General features: G+C 35.2%; 4 protein-coding genes across 6 annotated transcripts; 3 read left to right on the forward strand and 1 right to left on the reverse strand.

Moving 5' to 3' along the window:
- Window positions 1-747: 747 nt before the first annotated feature.
- Window positions 748-7,186, reverse strand: LOC125875162 (phytochrome-associated serine/threonine-protein phosphatase 3). Its single transcript, XM_049556253.1, has 10 exons — window positions 6,776-7,186; window positions 4,992-5,138; window positions 4,827-4,894; window positions 4,288-4,345; window positions 2,967-3,077; window positions 2,836-2,886; window positions 2,451-2,594; window positions 2,284-2,379; window positions 2,108-2,179; window positions 748-1,169 (listed from the first exon to the last, which is right to left on the reverse strand). Exons 1-10 carry the CDS (start codon window positions 6,854-6,856, stop codon window positions 1,086-1,088), a joined length of 912 nt encoding a protein of 303 aa, XP_049412210.1. The 5' UTR covers window positions 6,857-7,186; the 3' UTR covers window positions 748-1,085.
- Window positions 7,187-8,609: 1,423 nt separating this feature from the next.
- On the forward strand, window positions 8,610-11,827 carry LOC125875165 (uncharacterized). 2 transcript variants are annotated; one of them, XM_049556255.1, is made up of 6 exons: window positions 8,610-8,825; window positions 8,922-8,992; window positions 10,338-10,386; window positions 10,506-10,612; window positions 10,901-10,977; window positions 11,159-11,827. In XM_049556255.1, the coding sequence occupies exons 1-6, from the start codon at window positions 8,777-8,779 to the stop codon at window positions 11,403-11,405; spliced, it is 600 nt and encodes a 199-aa protein (XP_049412212.1). In that variant the 5' UTR covers window positions 8,610-8,776; the 3' UTR covers window positions 11,406-11,827. The 2 variants fall into 2 exon arrangements, 1 of the variants encoding a protein (XP_049412212.1); XR_007447349.1 differs by lacking the exons at window positions 10,901-10,977; window positions 11,159-11,827 and having other exon boundaries at window positions 8,757-8,825; window positions 10,299-10,386; window positions 10,506-10,568.
- Window positions 11,828-12,594: 767 nt separating this feature from the next.
- Window positions 12,595-13,850, forward strand: LOC125875164 (probable aquaporin TIP3-2). Its single transcript, XM_049556254.1, has 3 exons — window positions 12,595-12,727; window positions 12,862-13,112; window positions 13,454-13,850. Exons 1-3 carry the CDS (start codon window positions 12,595-12,597, stop codon window positions 13,847-13,849), a joined length of 780 nt encoding a protein of 259 aa, XP_049412211.1. The 3' UTR covers window position 13,850.
- Window positions 13,851-16,059: 2,209 nt separating this feature from the next.
- On the forward strand, window positions 16,060-18,631 carry LOC125875166 (40S ribosomal protein SA-like). 2 transcript variants are annotated; one of them, XM_049556256.1, is made up of 5 exons: window positions 16,060-16,285; window positions 17,207-17,469; window positions 17,548-17,745; window positions 17,915-18,110; window positions 18,351-18,631. In XM_049556256.1, exons 1-5 carry the CDS (start codon window positions 16,150-16,152, stop codon window positions 18,446-18,448), a joined length of 891 nt encoding a protein of 296 aa, XP_049412213.1. In that variant the 5' UTR covers window positions 16,060-16,149; the 3' UTR covers window positions 18,449-18,631. The 2 variants fall into 2 exon arrangements, with proteins under 2 accessions (XP_049412213.1, XP_049412215.1); XM_049556258.1 differs by having other exon boundaries at window positions 18,354-18,631.
- The last annotated feature ends 601 nt before the right edge of the window (window positions 18,632-19,232 follow it).

The raw sequence follows: 19,232 nt of genomic DNA on the forward strand, positions 1-19,232 counted from the left end.
GGGAATGGAAACATTGCATTGCAAGTTTCTTAAATTAAGTATGTTTGATAATTAACTAACTATCTATGATTGATAATTAAAGCTCAAACTATCTTTATTTTTGCAACTTCCTCAATTTCTATTGAACAAATAATATCACTCTTTTGAATACTCTCTCTAACAAATACTGACACACAGTATTACATCCATGCATTAGCTAGATCTGATTTTTTTTTCAGAGCTAGAAATCACAGGTTTGAAATGGCTATGGGCTTCATGAACAACCTTTCCTTCATCATTAGTATTAATTACCACATATAATTTCGCCAGTCTTTTTGTTATGAAGTAGTAATTCATATATTATAATCAGTACATTTTTCGTTATTAAGCAACTCATTCATGTATTATTACATATATGTGCCTGACTCATGTGAACCAATCATCCCACAAGAGTATAGAACTTCAAAGCCAACAATGGATGACCTGCTATGGTGATTCAATTAATGAAACGAGAAGCTTCTAACGTTCTTCTTGCTTCCGCGAATGGTGGAAAGGAGCATTCGAAAACGGATGAGTGAAGATCAACAGTAATTACGATGTTAAACAATGGTGAAAAATTGCTGCACAAACAACAATTACTGGGATTTTGGTACAGTTAAGCTGAAAGGAGTTGAACTATTTTGAGGACAACACCAAAGTCCCCTTCTGGGAGGCAAAACAAATGCCAATTTCGAAGTGTATCAACTTCTAATACTGCGCTTTTGAAAGTAAATGGACCCATTTTTCAAGGGAAGTGTACTCTAGCATTGCAAGAAGAAATCTAACATCTCGTAATCTGATTTGAGGTAGAGTTCAAACTATGACACAGGTAAGAATAATTATGGAACAGATGGGAACAAACATTAAAAGGCCATTGTGAATACATAGCAAAAACTATTCGAAAGCAGGATCAGCCCAACAAGCTAGGTATGTATCGCCATCTTACGAGAGAAGCAAGCCACACAGCAATCTGGTTCCCGCCAAGTAGATAGTTTCCACTTCAATTTCCCTAACAAGGGACAGCACAGAGTGCAGAAATAATATCAATCAAGAAGGCAAGAACGCACTCATAAGAAATAAGGTACTCCTGTCCTGGGTCCTCGCATCTGGTTGTTTTCTTCAGTTTCAGTGAAGAACTTCACCTCTCTCTCCTGATAAAAGAACAAAAATAAGAATAAGAAAGATTCTATGAAACACAGCAACTGACAGCAAAAATTCCATATATAGAAAATGTTGTCAGGAAAGATGAGGGAACTGAAAACATAAATAAACAAATAAAAAATAGATATAAAGATATGCAATGCTAACACTACACGTTCCAAAAGCTGGAGTTCATAGAACAACTGCCAGTGGAGAATGCTCTAAAGAGTAACTGCCTAAAACGTTCCATGTTCTCTCCATCTTCCTTACCACATAGCTAAGCCAGTACAACTATGCAATTCCACTCCATGCTTAGTACATGAAAATTTATTTCTATCCTCATTCAATCCCATTGAGAATGAACCATCAACTCTTCTATGAAGTCCAGTAGTCCACACAAGCACAAGTCCAGTTGATTCGTCTATTCCTGTTTCTAGTGTATAGTGGTAAACAAATCTTATCAAAATCTTCTAATTCTAATACGATTCACCAAGAGAGAAAAACAAAGCAGCTCCACAAGGAGCTTTACAGAAGGAACAGTCAGCATCAGTATCTCGCATCACATTTCCAACCCTTTATACTGGAACGTGATACTAGATCATTAAGAATTTAAGAGGATCTCAATTTTGATCTAAGTATTTCAGCATTCCTTTGACACATTTCCATCAATAATTTTCTGATAAGAAACAAAGTTAATAATGAACTCCTAGAGATGAACACCCTTCTATGATCCAACTACAATAGGCAAACTTCAATTTAACCTAACGTAACACATAGCATGTTGAATCATGAATTGCAAGATCAATTTTTAAAAAATAGGTACTCATCACTTTGAAGTACAACGATCGGCAGAATACACAATCAAACAGAAAGGGCATTACTAGGTAATCCCTTTATTTCAGAAAGGCTAACTAGAAGTTGAATAAGCATTGAAAAAGAGCAAAAGTACCATATTCTCATTGAAGCTCAATATTGAAGCAACATTTCCACAGCGATAACAGTAGTTGGGAGCAGACCAAACCTTCATATACAAAGGAAACGGTGTCACATTAAATATATACTTACTACATGTTTAAAAGAATGTATGTTCAACATGCCATAAAAAATTTATTACTCAGTACTCACAGTAACGAGTCCTTTGTCCTGGAACATGTACTTCAGACCTTCCTGGACAAGTTGGTGAGCCCGACAAACTAGATCCAACTTATTGATGTGATTAAACTGCAAGCATGGCATGAGAACATTGTTAGAAAAGGATATATAGCGGTATCTAACATCTTTAACTCACTTACCTCAGTGGTAACCCTGGATCCAAACAGCCAACCCGCTCCTCGAGGACTTACTGCCCATGTTTCAATCTCTTCAGGATCGCTCCACATAAGATCACAAAAAGGCCCTTCATGCGGAATTTCACAATTACGTTCAATGACCCTGATCTGCATGTCATAAACAAAAAGAAGCTATATCAGTTCCTTGATTGTTTGTTTTTTGGTTAACCGATAAAATCCGTTGTTTCTAGATTCAAAACTCAGTGGATAACCAAGAAGCAATGTTAGTTCTTTATGATCCCACATATCGATTTCATCGCCTAAGTCAAGATATATCACATCAATACACTTGAACAATCTGAAACTTGTTACAGTAAAAAACCAACACCTCAACATTCAAGTCAGCTACCTGATCAATAGTCCTAACATCCGGAGAAAGGCCACCATGGACACATAGTACCTGAAATGGAACACAGGCGGATTAATATATAAAAGATATGGCCAAGCAATTATTATCTTATCAAGAGTACCAGAACATACTGTTCCATCTATAATTGCCGAGAGAGTCAGATAGTCAAATACGTCAGTGCAATACCGCCAAGCATTTGCATTTCCATACTTCCTTTGGCATTCATCATAGAATCCATAGACCTATTAAAAACAGGTAGAAAGTAAAGATCAGAAAATAACATGTCTAGGAGGTGTGTTCCTTTGCATGCCATGCATAAATCCATCCTATAGAAGCAAATCTTCAAAGAATTCTAAGTGAGAACAGAACAAAACCAAAGGTATCAACTTAAAATAAGAGCAGCAGCAACAATAATAAAAGTAATAAGCAAATACTGAATAAAACTCAAGTTACAAAGTAAGCTTCCTCCAGAATGCATCAACATTAGCTGCACCAAGCTCAAAGGCTACTCCAGTTAGCTCTTTGCAACAGTCATCATGAGTCGCCTTACTGATATTTCAAGGCTAGAACCCATAAATACAATGAGCATAGAATGCAACAACAATAATCATTAAGAATACAAGAGAGTATTAAACATTGTCCAAGCGTGAGTTCAAAAAAAAGAAACCCTCACAGAGAGTAACGGCTAGCTCATTTTCTCTCTATCTTTTTTTTAATAACTAAGAAATACCATGTATTGGATGGCCCAACTCCAATCGACCCACAAGTTCAAAACTCAGCAGAGTATGGCCCCACCCTCTTCTTTTCTTTATCAGGTGAGTATGGTCCCACCCCTTTATTTTGCCTCCACTTAAATACCAAGCTTCCATCAGCAGCAGCAGGGTTCAAACTCACCCTACCCACACATCCCCTTATACCCCTATCACTAATACTGATCAAAGGACTTGGGGGACTTCTTTCTTTTTTTTTTGGATAAGGTAGATTATTGATATAATGGTACCAAGCTGGTACTTACATAGATTACGGAAGTCGGGGAGCAGTCTACTTTCTGTATTACATCATTAGAGAATCTAAGAATTCCAAAAGTTGAGCTGGACACTCTAGCAAAACGCTCTTAAGCCAGAAATGCAAATTAGGTATAAAATTGTACTTTAAAACAGAAGAATGTTGTTTTTTTCCCAATAATAAGTCAAACTCCCAAAGGCCTTGGGAGCCAGAACTGCCAACTTTAGATCTGCTGTCTGCACATTTAGTCAAACAGTCCAATGACAGCAACAGACCAATTGCTTCTTTAAGAAGAAAAAAGAGCAAGTATTTTTTTTTTGGGGGGGTGTCAAGAATGGCTTCAAAAAATTGTTAAATAAAGAATCACAAGCGCATCTATGGTACTTGCGTCAAACACACACTTCTTAAATAGCTATTATCTATGAATTTAAGCATAACATCTAATACCTGAGTTAGCTGCCTGCTCTCATGATTCCCGCGTAAAAGTGTAATGTTGGCAGGATATCTGGTAGCAAATTAAAAACAAAAGGTAGATAAATAAGAACCAATGTCCTATCACCTTTCAATAGACTAGCAGGAAAATCAACAGCTGCCAGTGCCATACAAAATTCACATTTGCTCAACTGAGGCAAAGAAGATAATATGAGTCAATCGTTAAAGATGAAAATATTGGGTAAAGTGGAAGACAGAACAAGAGAAGGGGAACCATCATAACATATAGGCAAAAACATGAATATTATAAAAGCTCAATGCTTCCCATGAGCATCAAATTGATTTCAAAAAGAAAACATTACCTACGGTAATTTTATTGAAAAGATAATACAATGTTTGTCAAAATATACGTGTCCATATCACAAAGTTCACAGCGCAATTAACAATTTTATCAACCTAATGATTCCTCCTGAGACAGTAAGGAATAAGCAGTAATACCATTTTCTAAAAGTAGACAGGTGATACAAATTTTATATAAATATTTCTTACCATACCTTGCTTTAAGGAGCAATAAAATTGTGAAAACTTCGAGACTATTGTATCCACGATCAACAAAATCTCCCTGCCCAAATATGAGAGATGGGTGAACTAGAATCCTGGCATAAATTTTTTCACAAGATAACCATCTATGGACTAGGAATAAACTATATGAATTTTACCATAAAGATGTAATTTGTCTCTGGCACATGACCACCAGTGTGGAAAAGTTTCATTAGATCATGAAATTGGCCATGTATATCCCCACAAACAGTAACTGGACTATTAACAGGTTGCACATTTGACTCCTCAATTAGGATCTCCTTAACCTGTGAAAAAGTGTCACATGTTTTAGACACAAATGAAATACAATGCATGCTCCCAAGTGAAATTAGATGTGATGCTGAAGTGCAAGGCAGTAAACATTATTGAACAAATGCAAAAAGAACTATCTGCCTACTACAACCCATAGCCCCAATAACTATTGTTAATGTGATTGGTGTGCAGGAAGAAGATACCAAACTAATGCACTATCAGTATCATGTGCCACATGCAATCAAACACTTTTCTCTGAATGATGTCTATAGAAGAAGCAATTTAGACCTCCACTTATTTGCGTAATGCGTCATACTTCAAGTAGTCATTCTTTTTATTCTCAACTCTCAATCATGCATGTCAAAAGAAGACAAGCTCTTGTTATGCTGGATTGATTAGTACCACAGGAAGTCAAATGATACATGAAACAATCATGGAATTATATGAGAAGGAACTTACCTCACAAATATAACCACCTAATCAAAATAAATAAGACAAAAACTATAACTCGGGAACTCTAATATACATCCACCCAACAAATATAAGCAAATGACTCCCCTATATTTCCATTTCCTCCCATCTCAAAAGCATTCTATTGATCTGTAAACCTTCACAACAGGCTTTGACTTGGCAAGGCCAGGGAATAAACCCAATAGTCATATAGTCGAATTGTATGTGTTAAGCATGACCAAAAATTGTCACATTATCTAAATTTGTAGGCTAATGGATGACACGGAAGCATGAATAAAGGCTTGAGTCTTTACTAATAGCTTCAATAATCAAAGATCTCAGGTTGCAATAATCTTTGTTAGAAGCAACTACTTGAAAGGAAGGTCAGTACTACACCAATACTATGTAGGTCACAATGGGTTCTTGTTACAAACTAATTATGCTTTATAGCCTATTCCTCGCTTATTTTGTACTTCCAATTAGTGCCTTTGAAACTTTTTCCTTCTGGATACCACTATTACTGCCCCACCCACCCACCATCATGTTTATCAACCTTGAAATTTGATCAAATGCCATGAAGTATGAAAAGGAAAGGGCAATTGACAAACCAACATGAAGTTTTTACTGGGTAAACCTACCGATTCCTATGAGGTTAAATGAGCTTTGTTCTTTTGAAATTAATGGGGAACACATCTTGTTAACATGCAAATCCGATCCCTATAAAATAAGTTCACTAGATGGAGATATGAGAAAAACAAGAGCAGACGGTAGATGTTATTATGGTTAGATTTTTTAAGAGAAATATTCCGGATCACAAAAAACACTCTCTAAATCAAGCTTCAAAAAAATACTTGCAGTACACATAAGAAAATCATTAACTTCCTCAAGTGAAAATGAGACTAATCTGCTGAATGTAAGACACCTCTGCATAAATACTCCCCATTGACATTTCTCCCTTTCACNNCAAATAACCTTTACTATTACTAGAATTTATGATTATTTTGTTTTAGTAAACAGCTTGTTAGACATGTGTCAACAAATCAATCAATCAACCTTTCAAACCTTACCTATTTAAGCTCAGCTATAGGAATCTTCTACATCTATTTCTTCTCTATTCCGGCAAATTTCGTTACAAAACTGGAAATACTTGTAGATGTGCTTTTTAAGAAAAAAAAAAAAAGGATAAAAGTATTAAACATACGTATTCACAGAGGAGCTGAAGCTCGTCCTCCGCCAGATGCTGTCCCTCTTTAACCTTCGTTATCCACTGGTCCAAATCCATCGCCCTTCTTCTAAATCTAGTGTTCCTTCTTCGTTGCAATTAAACCTACCAGTTGTATAGAAATGTACGGATTTATCTGAAGCGTAATGTAGAGGAGCCGATTGATTCAGCTGCCGTTTCCGATGAATTGATGCCGGAAAGTTGCTCGATCGGATACTGCCCAAAACCCCAATCGGAGAAAACAGAGTTTCCGATCCCTTCGGATGGAGTGAATTTTGAAACCCTGGCGAAGTGAGACTTTACGTACAGTGGTATTTTGGCCAGAAATTAATTGGCCTATTTTACCCTTTCATCCCTAGCCCACATTTTTGGCAACCCCACGACTGCGATTAGTTGGTTTATTTGTGGCCAAAATATAAAGAGACTATTATTTTCCTCTTTGGGGTAAACGATTGATGTAGAGATATGCATTTGAAAAGTTTCATTTAAGGTTAAGTATTGTTATTAAAGTTGGTGTCAAGACTTCTTATATTTAATTTCTACATTTCGAATCATAATTTTATTTATTTATTAATTTTGAAACATATGTTGTTAAAGTTGGAGTAAAGATAATTTATATATATTATATAAAAAGAAATTAGTATAAATATAGTTGATCAGTATTTTTGAAATATATTAAATTTATAGTGTTAAAGTTGGCTTCGGACCTGCTTCCCAATCAAATGCACTTAATTTTCAGATTTTGAATTTAGAAATTTAATTAAAGAGGGATGGTTGTCATCTCACCGCAACCTTTAGTGGCAATAAAAAAAATATACTCATTTCATTATACTGCTAAATTTAAATCTCGAATTTATCTCTAACAATATTTTTTTGAAAAATATACTTCTAAGTAATAATTACGGTAACTTAGTAGTAATTTTTTTAGCAGTTATAACTTATAAGTATCAATAACTATCTTTAACCGCATTTATTTATTTATTGCCATCATCATCATCACTAACCATTGTTACTAGCCACCATTTATAAACATCTTTATTAACTATTATCACTATAACAACCACAAAATATAGCAATAAGTAATCACCACTATTAACTATTTAATTATTCTTTACAAGTATTAGACATCATTAATTGTTATTATCAACCACCGTGATAAAGTTTCAACTATGATGTCACACATCATATTGATGCGGTATTGATGAAGAGGAGATATAAAAGTGTCTTAGTGAGGAGTTTTGAGAGGTTGTATACTGTGAATACGAGGAGACCAAAAAAATTATACGGAAATATGATTAGATATGACATAATGCAACTTCGATTTATTGAAGATACAACATTAGATACAAGGGTATAAAGATTGCAAATTAATGTAGAAGGTTAGTAGGTAGCGAAACATTGTTTTATTTTTCAATAGATTTAGGCTTTGCGGTGTATGTCATAATATTAACTTTATTCTTGTAGTTTCTTGCTTACGACATCTATCATTTGTTTATTGTGTTTTAGTTGTTGCATTATTTTATTGTTGTTAGTTCATTGGTTGACCATCTTGCCTACCCTCCTGTCATCTTCAAACCTCCTACCTTATTCCTCTGTCGTAATATTTTATTATATTATATGTAAATACATTTAAGATACTATTATTTTTATTACTTATCAAACATTAAACACTACAAAATACGTAAAAACATATTTTTCTTGATAACAAATACACCCATAATGTAAAAATATATCGAAAGTAAATTTTGGAGCCCACTTTCAATTTGTCAAAATTTAAGAGGTCTCATGCAATTAACATCGGTGGTGTGAGACATATTATAAAGTTTGTCAACCTGGCTATTGAGCCGCATCGAGAAAGAGGATAAATTCACAGGGAAGGAAAGAAGAAAAAGACCCGAATGCCAAAAAAAGCCCTAAATCGAAGCACACAATCTTCAGCTAATAATCTCTTCAATTTCCAATAAACCGTAAATTGAAGCCATGGCAGGAAGAGAAGTTCGAGAATACACCAATCTTACCGATCCTAAAGGTATTTTCGCATACACATATGCAACTGCTAGCTAGTTTTTTGCTATTCATTTGCTTTTTTAGGTTTAACCTGTAAATGCAAACAATTTTTTGGTAGATAAGAAATTCGGTAAAGGGAAGGATAAGATAGATGACGAGGAGGTCACTTTCCAACGCATGGTTTCCAAGGTTAGCGAATCCCGTTTCTCCAACTTTATATGGTTGTTAATTTTATTAGAAGTGAGTGAGTTTTGCTTCTGATTTGAATTTCATCTGCTTTTAGCAAAATTGAGTCCATTACAGCTCTGGAAAGTTGATGTTGAATCGTGTGAACCGACTCGTTTAACAGCTTTAGCTATTAATCTTATTGAACTGCACTTAATTTAGAAATTTAAGTTGTTAGGGAGGAGACGTGTTTACTTATTTTATTATTTTAACTCCGCAGTTTATAATTTGAGCACAGCATATGTTTCAGTTTTCTTCGTAGCACATGCTGTTTAGTTTTTCATAAACTTGGCCATTTGCTGTATATGACTTTTCATCGGCATAGTGAAATAAATGATAACTAGGGAAGATGTTAGTCGTTGAATGAAGAACGCTAGAGAAGATACCAGTGTTTATGATAGTGCTTTTTTAAAAGTAGGAGCATGTTAGATTAATCACCATGTTCTATGTTGGATGATGTGAAGTTTGTGTCTTTTATTTGAGAAAAGGTGACTCAGGTTTTTTTATTGGTTAGGAGTAACTCTTTTTGAGATAAGTGTTAATGATACTAATTTTAATAGCCTCCAAGTTTTCTTACTTACACAAAGCCTCTACCTTACCCCTATTACCCTCATCCCCCTCCGCCACCAGCTCCTCCTCTACCTCCTCTGTTACCATCTTCCACCTCCTCCTCCATCTCCCATCCGCCTCACCTCCACCTTTTGCAGTAAATCCATCAACTTTGGTGAGTTCATATAATAATATTTCTCCTCTTATCCTAGCTATCAAAAGGAAAAAAGAAAAGAAGAAGTTCCCATTTTCGAATTCTGGAAGGATTGAGAAACTGGATCTGCACAATCAGTCCATGTTGTTTTTACTGCTCTTTGTATTTACTCCACTATCCTTCCTCTTTTTGCTACTGAACGTCAAGCTACATATTTGTTTTGTTAAGCCTATAAGCAACTAGATTTTATTTATTTTCTTAGCAAGGGGAATGCTTGATTATTCCAAAAGGTAAAACACTTAAAAGAGCTATGGACTGAAATAAGGGAAACGTTCTGTCCACCTATTAGCATTTAGATAAGAGGTTTTACAGTATATTTGGATATAGAAAGTCTTCGAGGACAGGTATAGCACTACTAACTACTACTGGAAAATTTTTGATGGTCTTGAATCATTGTAAATTCAGATATGTCAGATAAACATGTAATCTAAAGTCATTTCAGGGTTAGATCATGTTAAAAAATATTCATCGTAACATGCCCCAATTTCTGATAACATGCCCTGACAGGGATCCTGGCTTTTCCTACTGGGTGCTTGACATGTTCAGATGCAAGAGGTTGCTGGGGAACGTGGAGGTTACCTTCATGGAAGAGGCGGTATAGATTCTTGCTCACAATAATTGCTACCTCCTTTTTTTCTTTTTTGTACATTAGTCTATCCATATAATAGAAATGTGGAATAGTTTCTTGAATCTTCTTTAAGTTATACATTGCAGCCCTGGACAGTGATGACTTGCTTTACCTCAAGGAGCAGATGGAAGCCGAGGAAGATGCTGAACGCCTTCTGCGACGTACGGAAAAACGTGCATTTCAAGCATTCAAGATATCCTTTTTGTTTGTTCCTTCTTTGATGTTACCTCTGCGTAATAATATTGAATGGTGACGACAGGTGCTAATTGATGTCAATTGAATTTCATTCACACATAGAGTTATTAAAAAGGTTGATTTGATGATTTACCCCGTCGGATTTTAGCTTTGCCAGCCGAGAGGATGTGTTGTGGCTTGCGAAAGTTGGGACACATAACTTATCCCCCCAAAAATGACACATATGTACAGTTATCAAGTTGTATAACCATTTACTTCTTCTATGTATTGCTTAACTAGTTTAAACAAAGCTGTTGCTGATTCTTCACCTGCATCTATTCCCCTGCCACTTCGTGTTGAGCCCAAGCCAAAAAGTGGGATCAGGTACAAATGATTTACATTCTTACTTTACACACTTTTTCTTCCATGTCTTCTCCCTTGTCTTTTTTTCTTCTAGTTTTTGTGCCCCAGTAATCAGAAGGTGAGTTATCTTAACATCTTGGTAATTTTTTGTGTTCAAATATTCAAGGAGTCAAACTAAGATATGTACTGGTCTACAATACAGGCAGCAAGATGTACTAAAAAGGGTTTTAGAAGTCAAGCCTAAGAAGCAGAAAGTTTCTAGAGGGTCTGATGGGAGTAATTCCATCTCAAGTACACAGGCTATTCCTAGTAGCAACTCTGATTCCAATCAGGAGAAGCAAAAAGATATCTTGCCAGCTAAACCAAATGACACTGGAAATGAAACAAAGGTAGATAATCCGATAAAAAGCTTGGTAGCAGCATATGAGAGTTCAGATGATGAAGATTGATTTTGTATGGATATTGACGAATGATTCTAATTAGATCATAGTGTTTTAATCACTCAAATATCCTTAGCACTAGTTATGTGGCCATTTTGATCAAGGATCCATTGAGCATGCCTGCGTGCAGAGGCCTAAATCTTCTTACCCTGAATTAGCTGACGAGTGAATATCCACAAACTGTATGTTGTAATTTTACATAGTTGAGATGTGAGTTATTATTGTTTTGCACAAAATTTGATTCTCACTATTACCCACCTCACAGGTCTCATTCACATATGTTTATTTTCACGCAACAGATTTTTAGGTTCAATTCCATTGATCATCAGCTTACAAATTGAACTCTGGAAATTACCCAGAATGAGAGTTACATGATCAATTAATTTGAAGGATCATTTGATCTAAAAACGTTGATTTATGACTAATTAAGTACAGCCAATTCATTGTACAGCTTGCTTTATATTATGTTATCAACATTATTTGTAGTGTACGTTTCTTCGATTTTAATAATTTGTGCTAATAGGAAATCATATGATACTGTAACATGTATCTAATTATACAATCGAAGATTCAAACCATCATCATAAAAAGGAACTTTTATCGAGTATTGTTCATACTAATGTGAATGAAGACTTAACCCTGAAGGACGAAGGCATAACATATACACATGTCTTGTAATTTAATCTTATACAACATTTATATTTTTTAATTTTAGATGTATATAAGTGGTCATTTAACTCATATAAAATTAAATAAATAATTATATATACATGTGCATATATTAATCAGTTTGAGTATAGCTCATACGAATTATTATGTCACATATGATACATGCTCAAAATTCGATATAAATATCAATTGATGTCAACTTATTTTATGCTAAAGATATATAATAGGATGGTTTTGTAGCTAGAGTAGAGTATTGTCGTTTAGTTTAGTTACGTTAGAGTTTTAGCAGGTGAAGTCAGATAAAGAGGTTGTTGATTGGATCGAAAGAGACAACGTAATGCATGTAGTATACGTGTCACTATTCATGCAGTGTTTTTCCCAGGTGTCCAATTTATTACTAGTATCTTACTGGAACCCATATTCTATATATAAACACCCCTCGATCATATCGTTCTCTAATAGCCTCGTTTTTCTTCACCTCTATCTTTAAGCGGTGTGTTTTAGGAAAAAAGGAAAAAAACATACAATTATGCAGCCACGGAGATATGAGTTTGGCAGGGCGGATGAAGCTACACACCCTGATTCTATGCGTGCCACCTTGTCTGAGTTCCTCTCTACCTTCATTTTCGTCTTTGCTGGAGAAGGATCTGTTCTTGCCCTTGGTAACTCCTAATTACTTCTATGTTTCAAAATTTTCATCATTTTATATGATAGTTCAATGCACAAAACATTCTGTATCAAAAAAAGGAAAGAGTGTTATTAATTAATCATTCATGTGAATTAAATGTATGTGCAGATAAGTTGTACCCTGATAGAGCTTTAGGAGCGTCGAGATTGACGGCGATCGCACTGGCGCATGCATTTTCGCTCTTTGCTGCGGTAGCATCCAGTATGAACGTCTCTGGCGGTCATATTAACCCGGCTGTCACCTTTGGTGCTCTCGTGGGTGGCCGAGTTAGCGTCCTTCGTGCTGTCTACTATTGGATTGGTCAGTTGCTAGGTGCTGTTGTAGCCTCTGCCTTGTTGAGGCTTGCTACTGATGGCTTGGTAAGTTCACATAAATTGAAAGGGGGAATACTTCAATCCTAATACTCGATTTTTTTTTCAGTTATACCTCACTTCATACAATNTCGTGGGTGGCCGAGTTAGCGTCCTTCGTGCTGTCTACTATTGGATTGGTCAGTTGCTAGGTGCTGTTGTAGCCTCTGCCTTGTTGAGGCTTGCTACTGATGGCTTGGTAAGTTCACATAAATTGAAAAGGGGAATACTTCAATCCTAATACTCGATTTTTTTTTGAGTTATACCTCACTTTATACAATTATTTCGTTTTTTTTTTTTCCAAGTTCAATTATTTACTACAACGAACAACAATTTTCTTATGGATACAGAGGCCAGTGGGATTTGCGGTAGCACCAGGAGTTGGCAATGGAAATGCACTTGTAATGGAAATAGTGATGACATTTGGGTTGGTCTACACTGTTTATGCAACAGCCATTGATCCAAAGAGGGGTAGTTTGGGGATTATAGCACCTCTGGCCATTGCTTTCATTGTTGGAGCTAATGTCCTTGTTGGTGGGCCTTTTGAAGGAGCATCCATGAACCCAGCAAGGGCATTTGGGCCTGCTTTAGTGGGCTGGAGGTGGAGGAACCATTGGATCTATTGGTTAGGCCCATTTATTGGTGCAGCCATAGCTGGAATTATTTATGAGTTTGGACTCATACAGGCTCATGATGAAGCTCCAGTTCATACTCATCATCAGCCTTTGGCTCCAGAAGATTACTAAATATGTTTAAAAAGCACATTTGTGTGCAATATTATGAGTACTTGTTTTGTTTGTGAAGTTTGTATGTTTGGGTCTTTTTGTTTGCTTTCTTAGAGTCCCTGGCCCCTTCTTTGATGTATTTGCGACTTGTTTAATTTAAGTTGGTTACATGTGTAAGCTTTTAAATAACAAAACAAGGCTATGTTGGCTCTGTATCAGTCGGTTTGGTTTGATTCGGTTTTTAGAGTTTATTGGTTATTGATTGTAGATATTAGATATGTTAAATTCTTATAGAATTATTAAGAATTTTGCTTAACGGTTGAGTTATCTTAAAACGGTTAAGATTTGACACCCAAAAGAACTATTGAAAATTAGACAAACCAAATGAATCATATACCTATTGCGAAGTTTGTGTTGAAAACCACATTTGTGGGCTCTATTATGAGGACTTGTTTTGTTTGGGAAGTTTTTGTATGTTTGGGTCTTTTTGTTGCCTTTTTAGAGTCCCTGGACTCTTCTTTTTGATGTATTTTCGACTTGTTTAATTTAAGCTGGGTGAATGTGCAAGCTTTTAAATAACAAAAACAAAGCTATGGTGTCCCTAATAAGTTTGTGTATTAGTCGGTTTGATTTTGGAGTTTATTGGTTATAGGTTTGTAGATAGTAGATATGTTAAATTGTTATACAATTATTAAGAATTTTCCTTTATCGATTATTGATCAAAGTCGGTTTAGTTATTGATTAAATCGTTAAGATTTGACACCTAAAAGAATCATTAAAAATCACTTAGAAACACAGTGACAAATCAAATTAATCATTTACCCAAGTTGACGGATTGAATCTTGTTTGAAAGCAAATATTATTATATTACAGAATAATCCAGAGTTTGAGATGATTAGAAATAAAACTTGAACTCTAAGTCAAAATAATATAAATATAACTATTTAATTTACTACTTTTTTCCGATTAACAGATTTTCATTCATAACCAAAAGGGATCATTACAAATCAACATAGTTTTAGGACTAACTCCTTCTCATACTATCCATCCATCTTTCTAATCATACAGAATACAAAGCAAGAAACTAATTTATTACTACATTGCAAAAAGCCTAACTCTAAGAATATTGATTAAGAGCTTATAGTATAGATTTCCATTTTGCCTTGTGTTGTCCTCTCTCTCAGATAAATCGTATTCCATGACAAAAAAATCAAATGACATTTTTATTAATCACTCTTAAATCCCTACTGCAGTGTGTTATGCAATTTTACTTTGTAGGTTGTATTTATGGTATTGCTTTTTCAATATTAATTACAATAATTATTTTGTACATTTTGATAAATAGAGCTATGTTTTAAGTTATTTCTTTTTTTATAATGAAAGTGACAAATAACTCAATTGTTATTTACCTAATTCCTCCGTCTCAATTTAACACACTATAACTAGAATCTTATTACTTTGCATACTCCACCATATTTGGTTACAATAGTTTGGAGGAAAGTTAAATTTTGTTGTACATATTTGTCTTATAAAAAAATATTTAAATTTGCATGTAAAAAACATATTAAGAATATAATTACTTTAAATAATAATAAAAAGTGTTTTTTAATAATGCAATTTTAATTAAGATGATCATACACTTTAAAAATCTAACTTAATTAGTAAGTTTGATTCTACAACAGTACTAAAGAGTACAATTGAAAACTCAAGCAAAGAGATAGAGTTAGTTAAAACTCAAGCACACATATTTCATATAAATGAAGTTTTAAAACTTTAGTATAATATATCAGAGTTTCATTTGTAAAAAAATTGAACTTCAACGTATGGTAGTTGATTTTTTTCGTATTTTAATTAAGAATATTTTTATCTAAATTTTATTCAGCATTAAAAAAACAACTTCTTGATTATGTATCAAACAATGAATAATTTACAAAAATCTCCTCGAATTTGTTGATCATGAAAACTTCCACCCTATTTGTGTCATGAACAAAACTCTCGATTCAATAATTTTTTACTTTAAATCTTAAAGGTCGATCTCGCGGTGTAGTTAGTTTCCTATCAAAACAACGGTTAACTTTTAAATACCAGTTCAAAGTGGCTAAACTATCAATGTTTTACGATTTCAAAAAGAGAAACTTAATCAGCCCAGCCTATAAAGCCCAACATCATAAGCCCAGCCCAGCCCAATACAAGCAAGGTTTTATATTTAAGTTTCTCTGTACCAGAAAGGGTTTTATAGATACGTTCGTGAGGAGAGAATCTCGATCTGCCGCAAGCCGAAAAAACCCTAGCAGCAGAAAGGAAAGAAACAGAGAACAACCATGGCGACGCAAGATGTAAGGACTCTTTCGACTAAAGAAGCTGATATTCAGATGATGTTGGCTGCTGAAGTTCACCTCGGTACTAAGAATTGTGACTTCCAAATGGAGCGATACGCTTTCAAGCGCCGTAACGATGGTATGAAAGTCTTTAACTTGATTATCTATCTCATTTCCTTGATTCTATGTTTCTTTCGTTATGTTAAAAGTATATCTTATGTCTATTAGCTGTAAGTAGTACGGGTTTATGCATAATAGTTTGTAGATGCCTATTGTAAAGTTGGCATTAGGTGTATCGATTTGGTTATCCATGAACTTGTTTTAGAAAAAAATGTAAGTAACAGCTGGAAAGGTTTAGAATTTTTAGTCGCTGGAGGCGCCACGACTTCTTTGTGATAATCGTATTTAGCTCTCTTTACATGTTAGGATTTGCACATTTTTATGATTAAGCCGATTCATGAGTAGCTGTCTTCTAGGTGCACTTTATCAAACTATTAGATTCATATCAATTAGATATTGGCACTTAACAAGAAGTTTGATAAAGCAAACAACAGTAATGACTCTTACAGTTTATGTACTGCAACTATTCTAAAGCACATTAATTAATTCACCAGTCATGTGGATAGATTGGAATTCACCAAACTTGTGGCAAGTCAAGCTAATACCTTTACAATATGCATTGAATGCAATTAAGTATTTTTGAAGTATTCTCAATTTTCTAAGGTTGAGTGTCTGTATTGGTCAAATTGTGTTTAGATTATGTTGTTTGTAATTGCTGGTTTCTCTTCTAGATAATCTTTCCATTGTTTGACTTGCATATATATAATATGCATTCGTAGTCATTAAGCGTTTTATCTCATGTTGGAATTCTTTATCTGCAACATGTCATTCTCTCTCTTTTTTGTTTACTTCCATTAAATTTATCTTAGATGTGCATTTTACTACTACTCTATGTGGGCCAACTATAGATACAACTTCAAATTCATGGTGTCATAACAGAATCTTCATTAGTGGTTTTTGGTTTCTCTGTTTATTTGACCCTAAGTATTTATATTCGTAGGTATCTACATCATCAACCTTGGAAAGACATGGGAAAAGCTTCAAATGGCTGCCAGGGTGATTGTTGCTATTGAGAATCCTCAGGACATCATTGTTCAATCTGCCAGGCCATATGGACAGAGAGCTGTCTTGAAATTCGCCCAATATACTGGTGCACATGCTATAGCTGGACGTCATACCCCTGGAACATTTACCAATCAGCTTCAGACCTCATACAGTGAGCCGCGACTCTTGATTCTCACTGATCCAAGAACTGACCATCAGGTTTTACTTACTATCCTGCTACTAATATTCTCTTTTTAAACTTGCCAATGATAACTAACCTGTTTGAATACTTTGCAGCCAATCAAGGAAGCTGCACTTGGGAACATCCCAACTATTGCTTTCTGTGACACTGATTCTCCAATGCGCTATGTCGACATTGGTATCCCTGCCAATAACAAAGGAAAGCACAGCATTGGTGTTCTTTTCTGGATCTTAGCAAGGATGGTACTCCAGATGCGTGGGGCCATTAATCAAGGACCTAAATGGGATGTTATGGTAAAGACCATCTTTATTCATTTTATTTTGTATAGCTCCAACTCCATTGTTACATTCTGCTGCTGGTGGTTGTGTGCTCTTCTGAAATTTAATAGATGATTTAATGCCTTCTTTTGCAGTCACTGAATATAGGTTTTTCATTTGCATCTGTTTATTTCTATTTTTGCAGGTTGATCTCTTCTTTTACAGAGAGCCTGAAGAGGCAAAGGAGCAAGAAGAGGAAGCGCCAGCTATTGCAGATTATGCAGACTACTCTGCTAGTGCTGCCCTTGGTGGTGACTGGACTAGTAGCCAAATCCCTGAGGCGCAATGGACTGCAGATGCTGCAGCACCTCCAGTAGGTGGTGGTTGGGCTGGAGATGGAGGTTAGTTTGTTATTTTGTGAAATTGGTTCCTGGTATTGTCTGCTAAAAAATTTCAACCCCAACTGAAACTTCATTGCTCTTGAGATCATTTTAGCTGATAGTCTTTTGCTTCTCTTTTTTTTTTTTCCCCGTGCTATAATTGTGAGCCTCTGTAAGCATTTGGTGATTTTAAGTTAATTCTTATTCCTAAATTTGTTGGCACTAATAATCTTGCCTTTTTGTTTCCGGGAGGAATTTCAGCAGCTGATGGCGGATGGGACGCAGCAGCCCCCCCTGCACCAGTTCCTCTAGCAGTACCAGATGTTCCCCCCACTTCTGGTGCTACAGGCTGGGAATGAGCCTTTTTCCTTTAAGCTCTTCATCCTTTTTTGGATAAAGATTAGATATTCCGAGTTCTACAATAGATGGTTTTTTAATGGCACAGTTAAAAAGGATTTTGACTTCGTGGATGTACTGAATTATTTAATCATTGCTAGAGCAGTGTTTCTTTGGAGAATCTGGAAGTGCTTTTGTTTTGAAAGAGTGGAAAAGCGAATTTTTGTTGTGGTCGTATCTATTTCCGCCTTCATATTTCTGCCTTCATTCCATAATTGTATTACCATGTTCTTGTTTGGAGGGTTTACTTTAATCAATCACAAGTAAGAGCAGTGTTTCTTTTAAGTAGTCGCATGTTAGTTTCTCATGTATGTTCGAAACTTTAGATTCAGTTTATTGAAATTTCTACTGATGGTTTTTAGAGCTTAGTGCCGTTTGATAACCTGAAAATATGTCCAATTTTTCATCTAAGCACTAAGTAAGAGCTGACTGATTCTTGCACTAAAGAATTGTATTGAATTGTCAGGTTTGCATATCCATCTCTCTAAATGGATCAAGCTTTCTAAGGCTTAAAGAGTATATCACTCCGGCAATTTTTAATATCAGGGTTCCTAGTGTTCTCTATACGCTCTTCTTTAATTTACCATGACTATGCCAGAACAAGAAGTTTGCGTATAGTTGTTTGATTGTTGTGTTCCGATGGTTGTTGATTGTGTTCTGCAAAAGTAAATATTTATCTTCCATTTACGTTCCTACCATGGACCTCTGGTCTCATCAAGTGTTGTTCTCGAATGAGAACATCTCTCA

Source organism: Solanum stenotomum, chromosome 8 (genome assembly GCF_019186545.1).
Source record: "Solanum stenotomum isolate F172 chromosome 8, ASM1918654v1, whole genome shotgun sequence".
Taxonomy (NCBI): Eukaryota; Viridiplantae; Streptophyta; class Magnoliopsida; order Solanales; family Solanaceae; genus Solanum; species Solanum stenotomum.

What these genes read in the sequence shown, in the direction of transcription:
- LOC125875162 (XM_049556253.1), bottom strand. Translation starts at nt 6,856, where the DNA reads ATGGATTTGGACCAGTGGATAACGAAGGTTAAAGAGGGACAGCATCTG. An exon ending in AGAGCAGGCAGCTAACTCAG is followed by an intron (nt 3,078 to 4,287) that starts GTATTAGATGTT and finishes TGTTTTTAATAG; the next exon opens with GTCTATGGATTCTATGATGA. An exon ending in CGGCAATTATAGATGGAACA is followed by an intron (nt 2,887 to 2,966) that starts GTATGTTCTGGT and finishes GTTCCATTTCAG; the next exon opens with GTACTATGTGTCCATGGTGG.
- LOC125875165 (XM_049556255.1), top strand. Translation starts at nt 8,777, where the DNA reads ATGGCAGGAAGAGAAGTTCGAGAATACACCAATCTTACCGATCCTAAA. An exon ending in CAATCTTACCGATCCTAAAG is followed by an intron (nt 8,826 to 8,921) that starts GTATTTTCGCAT and finishes ATTTTTTGGTAG; the next exon opens with ATAAGAAATTCGGTAAAGGG. An exon ending in TTACCTTCATGGAAGAGGCG is followed by an intron (nt 10,387 to 10,505) that starts GTATAGATTCTT and finishes TATACATTGCAG; the next exon opens with CCCTGGACAGTGATGACTTG.
- LOC125875164 (XM_049556254.1), top strand. Translation starts at nt 12,595, where the DNA reads ATGCAGCCACGGAGATATGAGTTTGGCAGGGCGGATGAAGCTACACAC. An exon ending in AGGATCTGTTCTTGCCCTTG is followed by an intron (nt 12,728 to 12,861) that starts GTAACTCCTAAT and finishes ATGTATGTGCAG; the next exon opens with ATAAGTTGTACCCTGATAGA. An exon ending in GGCTTGCTACTGATGGCTTG is followed by an intron (nt 13,113 to 13,453) that starts GTAAGTTCACAT and finishes TTATGGATACAG; the next exon opens with AGGCCAGTGGGATTTGCGGT.
- LOC125875166 (XM_049556256.1), top strand. Translation starts at nt 16,150, where the DNA reads ATGGCGACGCAAGATGTAAGGACTCTTTCGACTAAAGAAGCTGATATT. An exon ending in TTTCAAGCGCCGTAACGATG is followed by an intron (nt 16,286 to 17,206) that starts GTATGAAAGTCT and finishes TTATATTCGTAG; the next exon opens with GTATCTACATCATCAACCTT. An exon ending in GACCTAAATGGGATGTTATG is followed by an intron (nt 17,746 to 17,914) that starts GTAAAGACCATC and finishes CTATTTTTGCAG; the next exon opens with GTTGATCTCTTCTTTTACAG.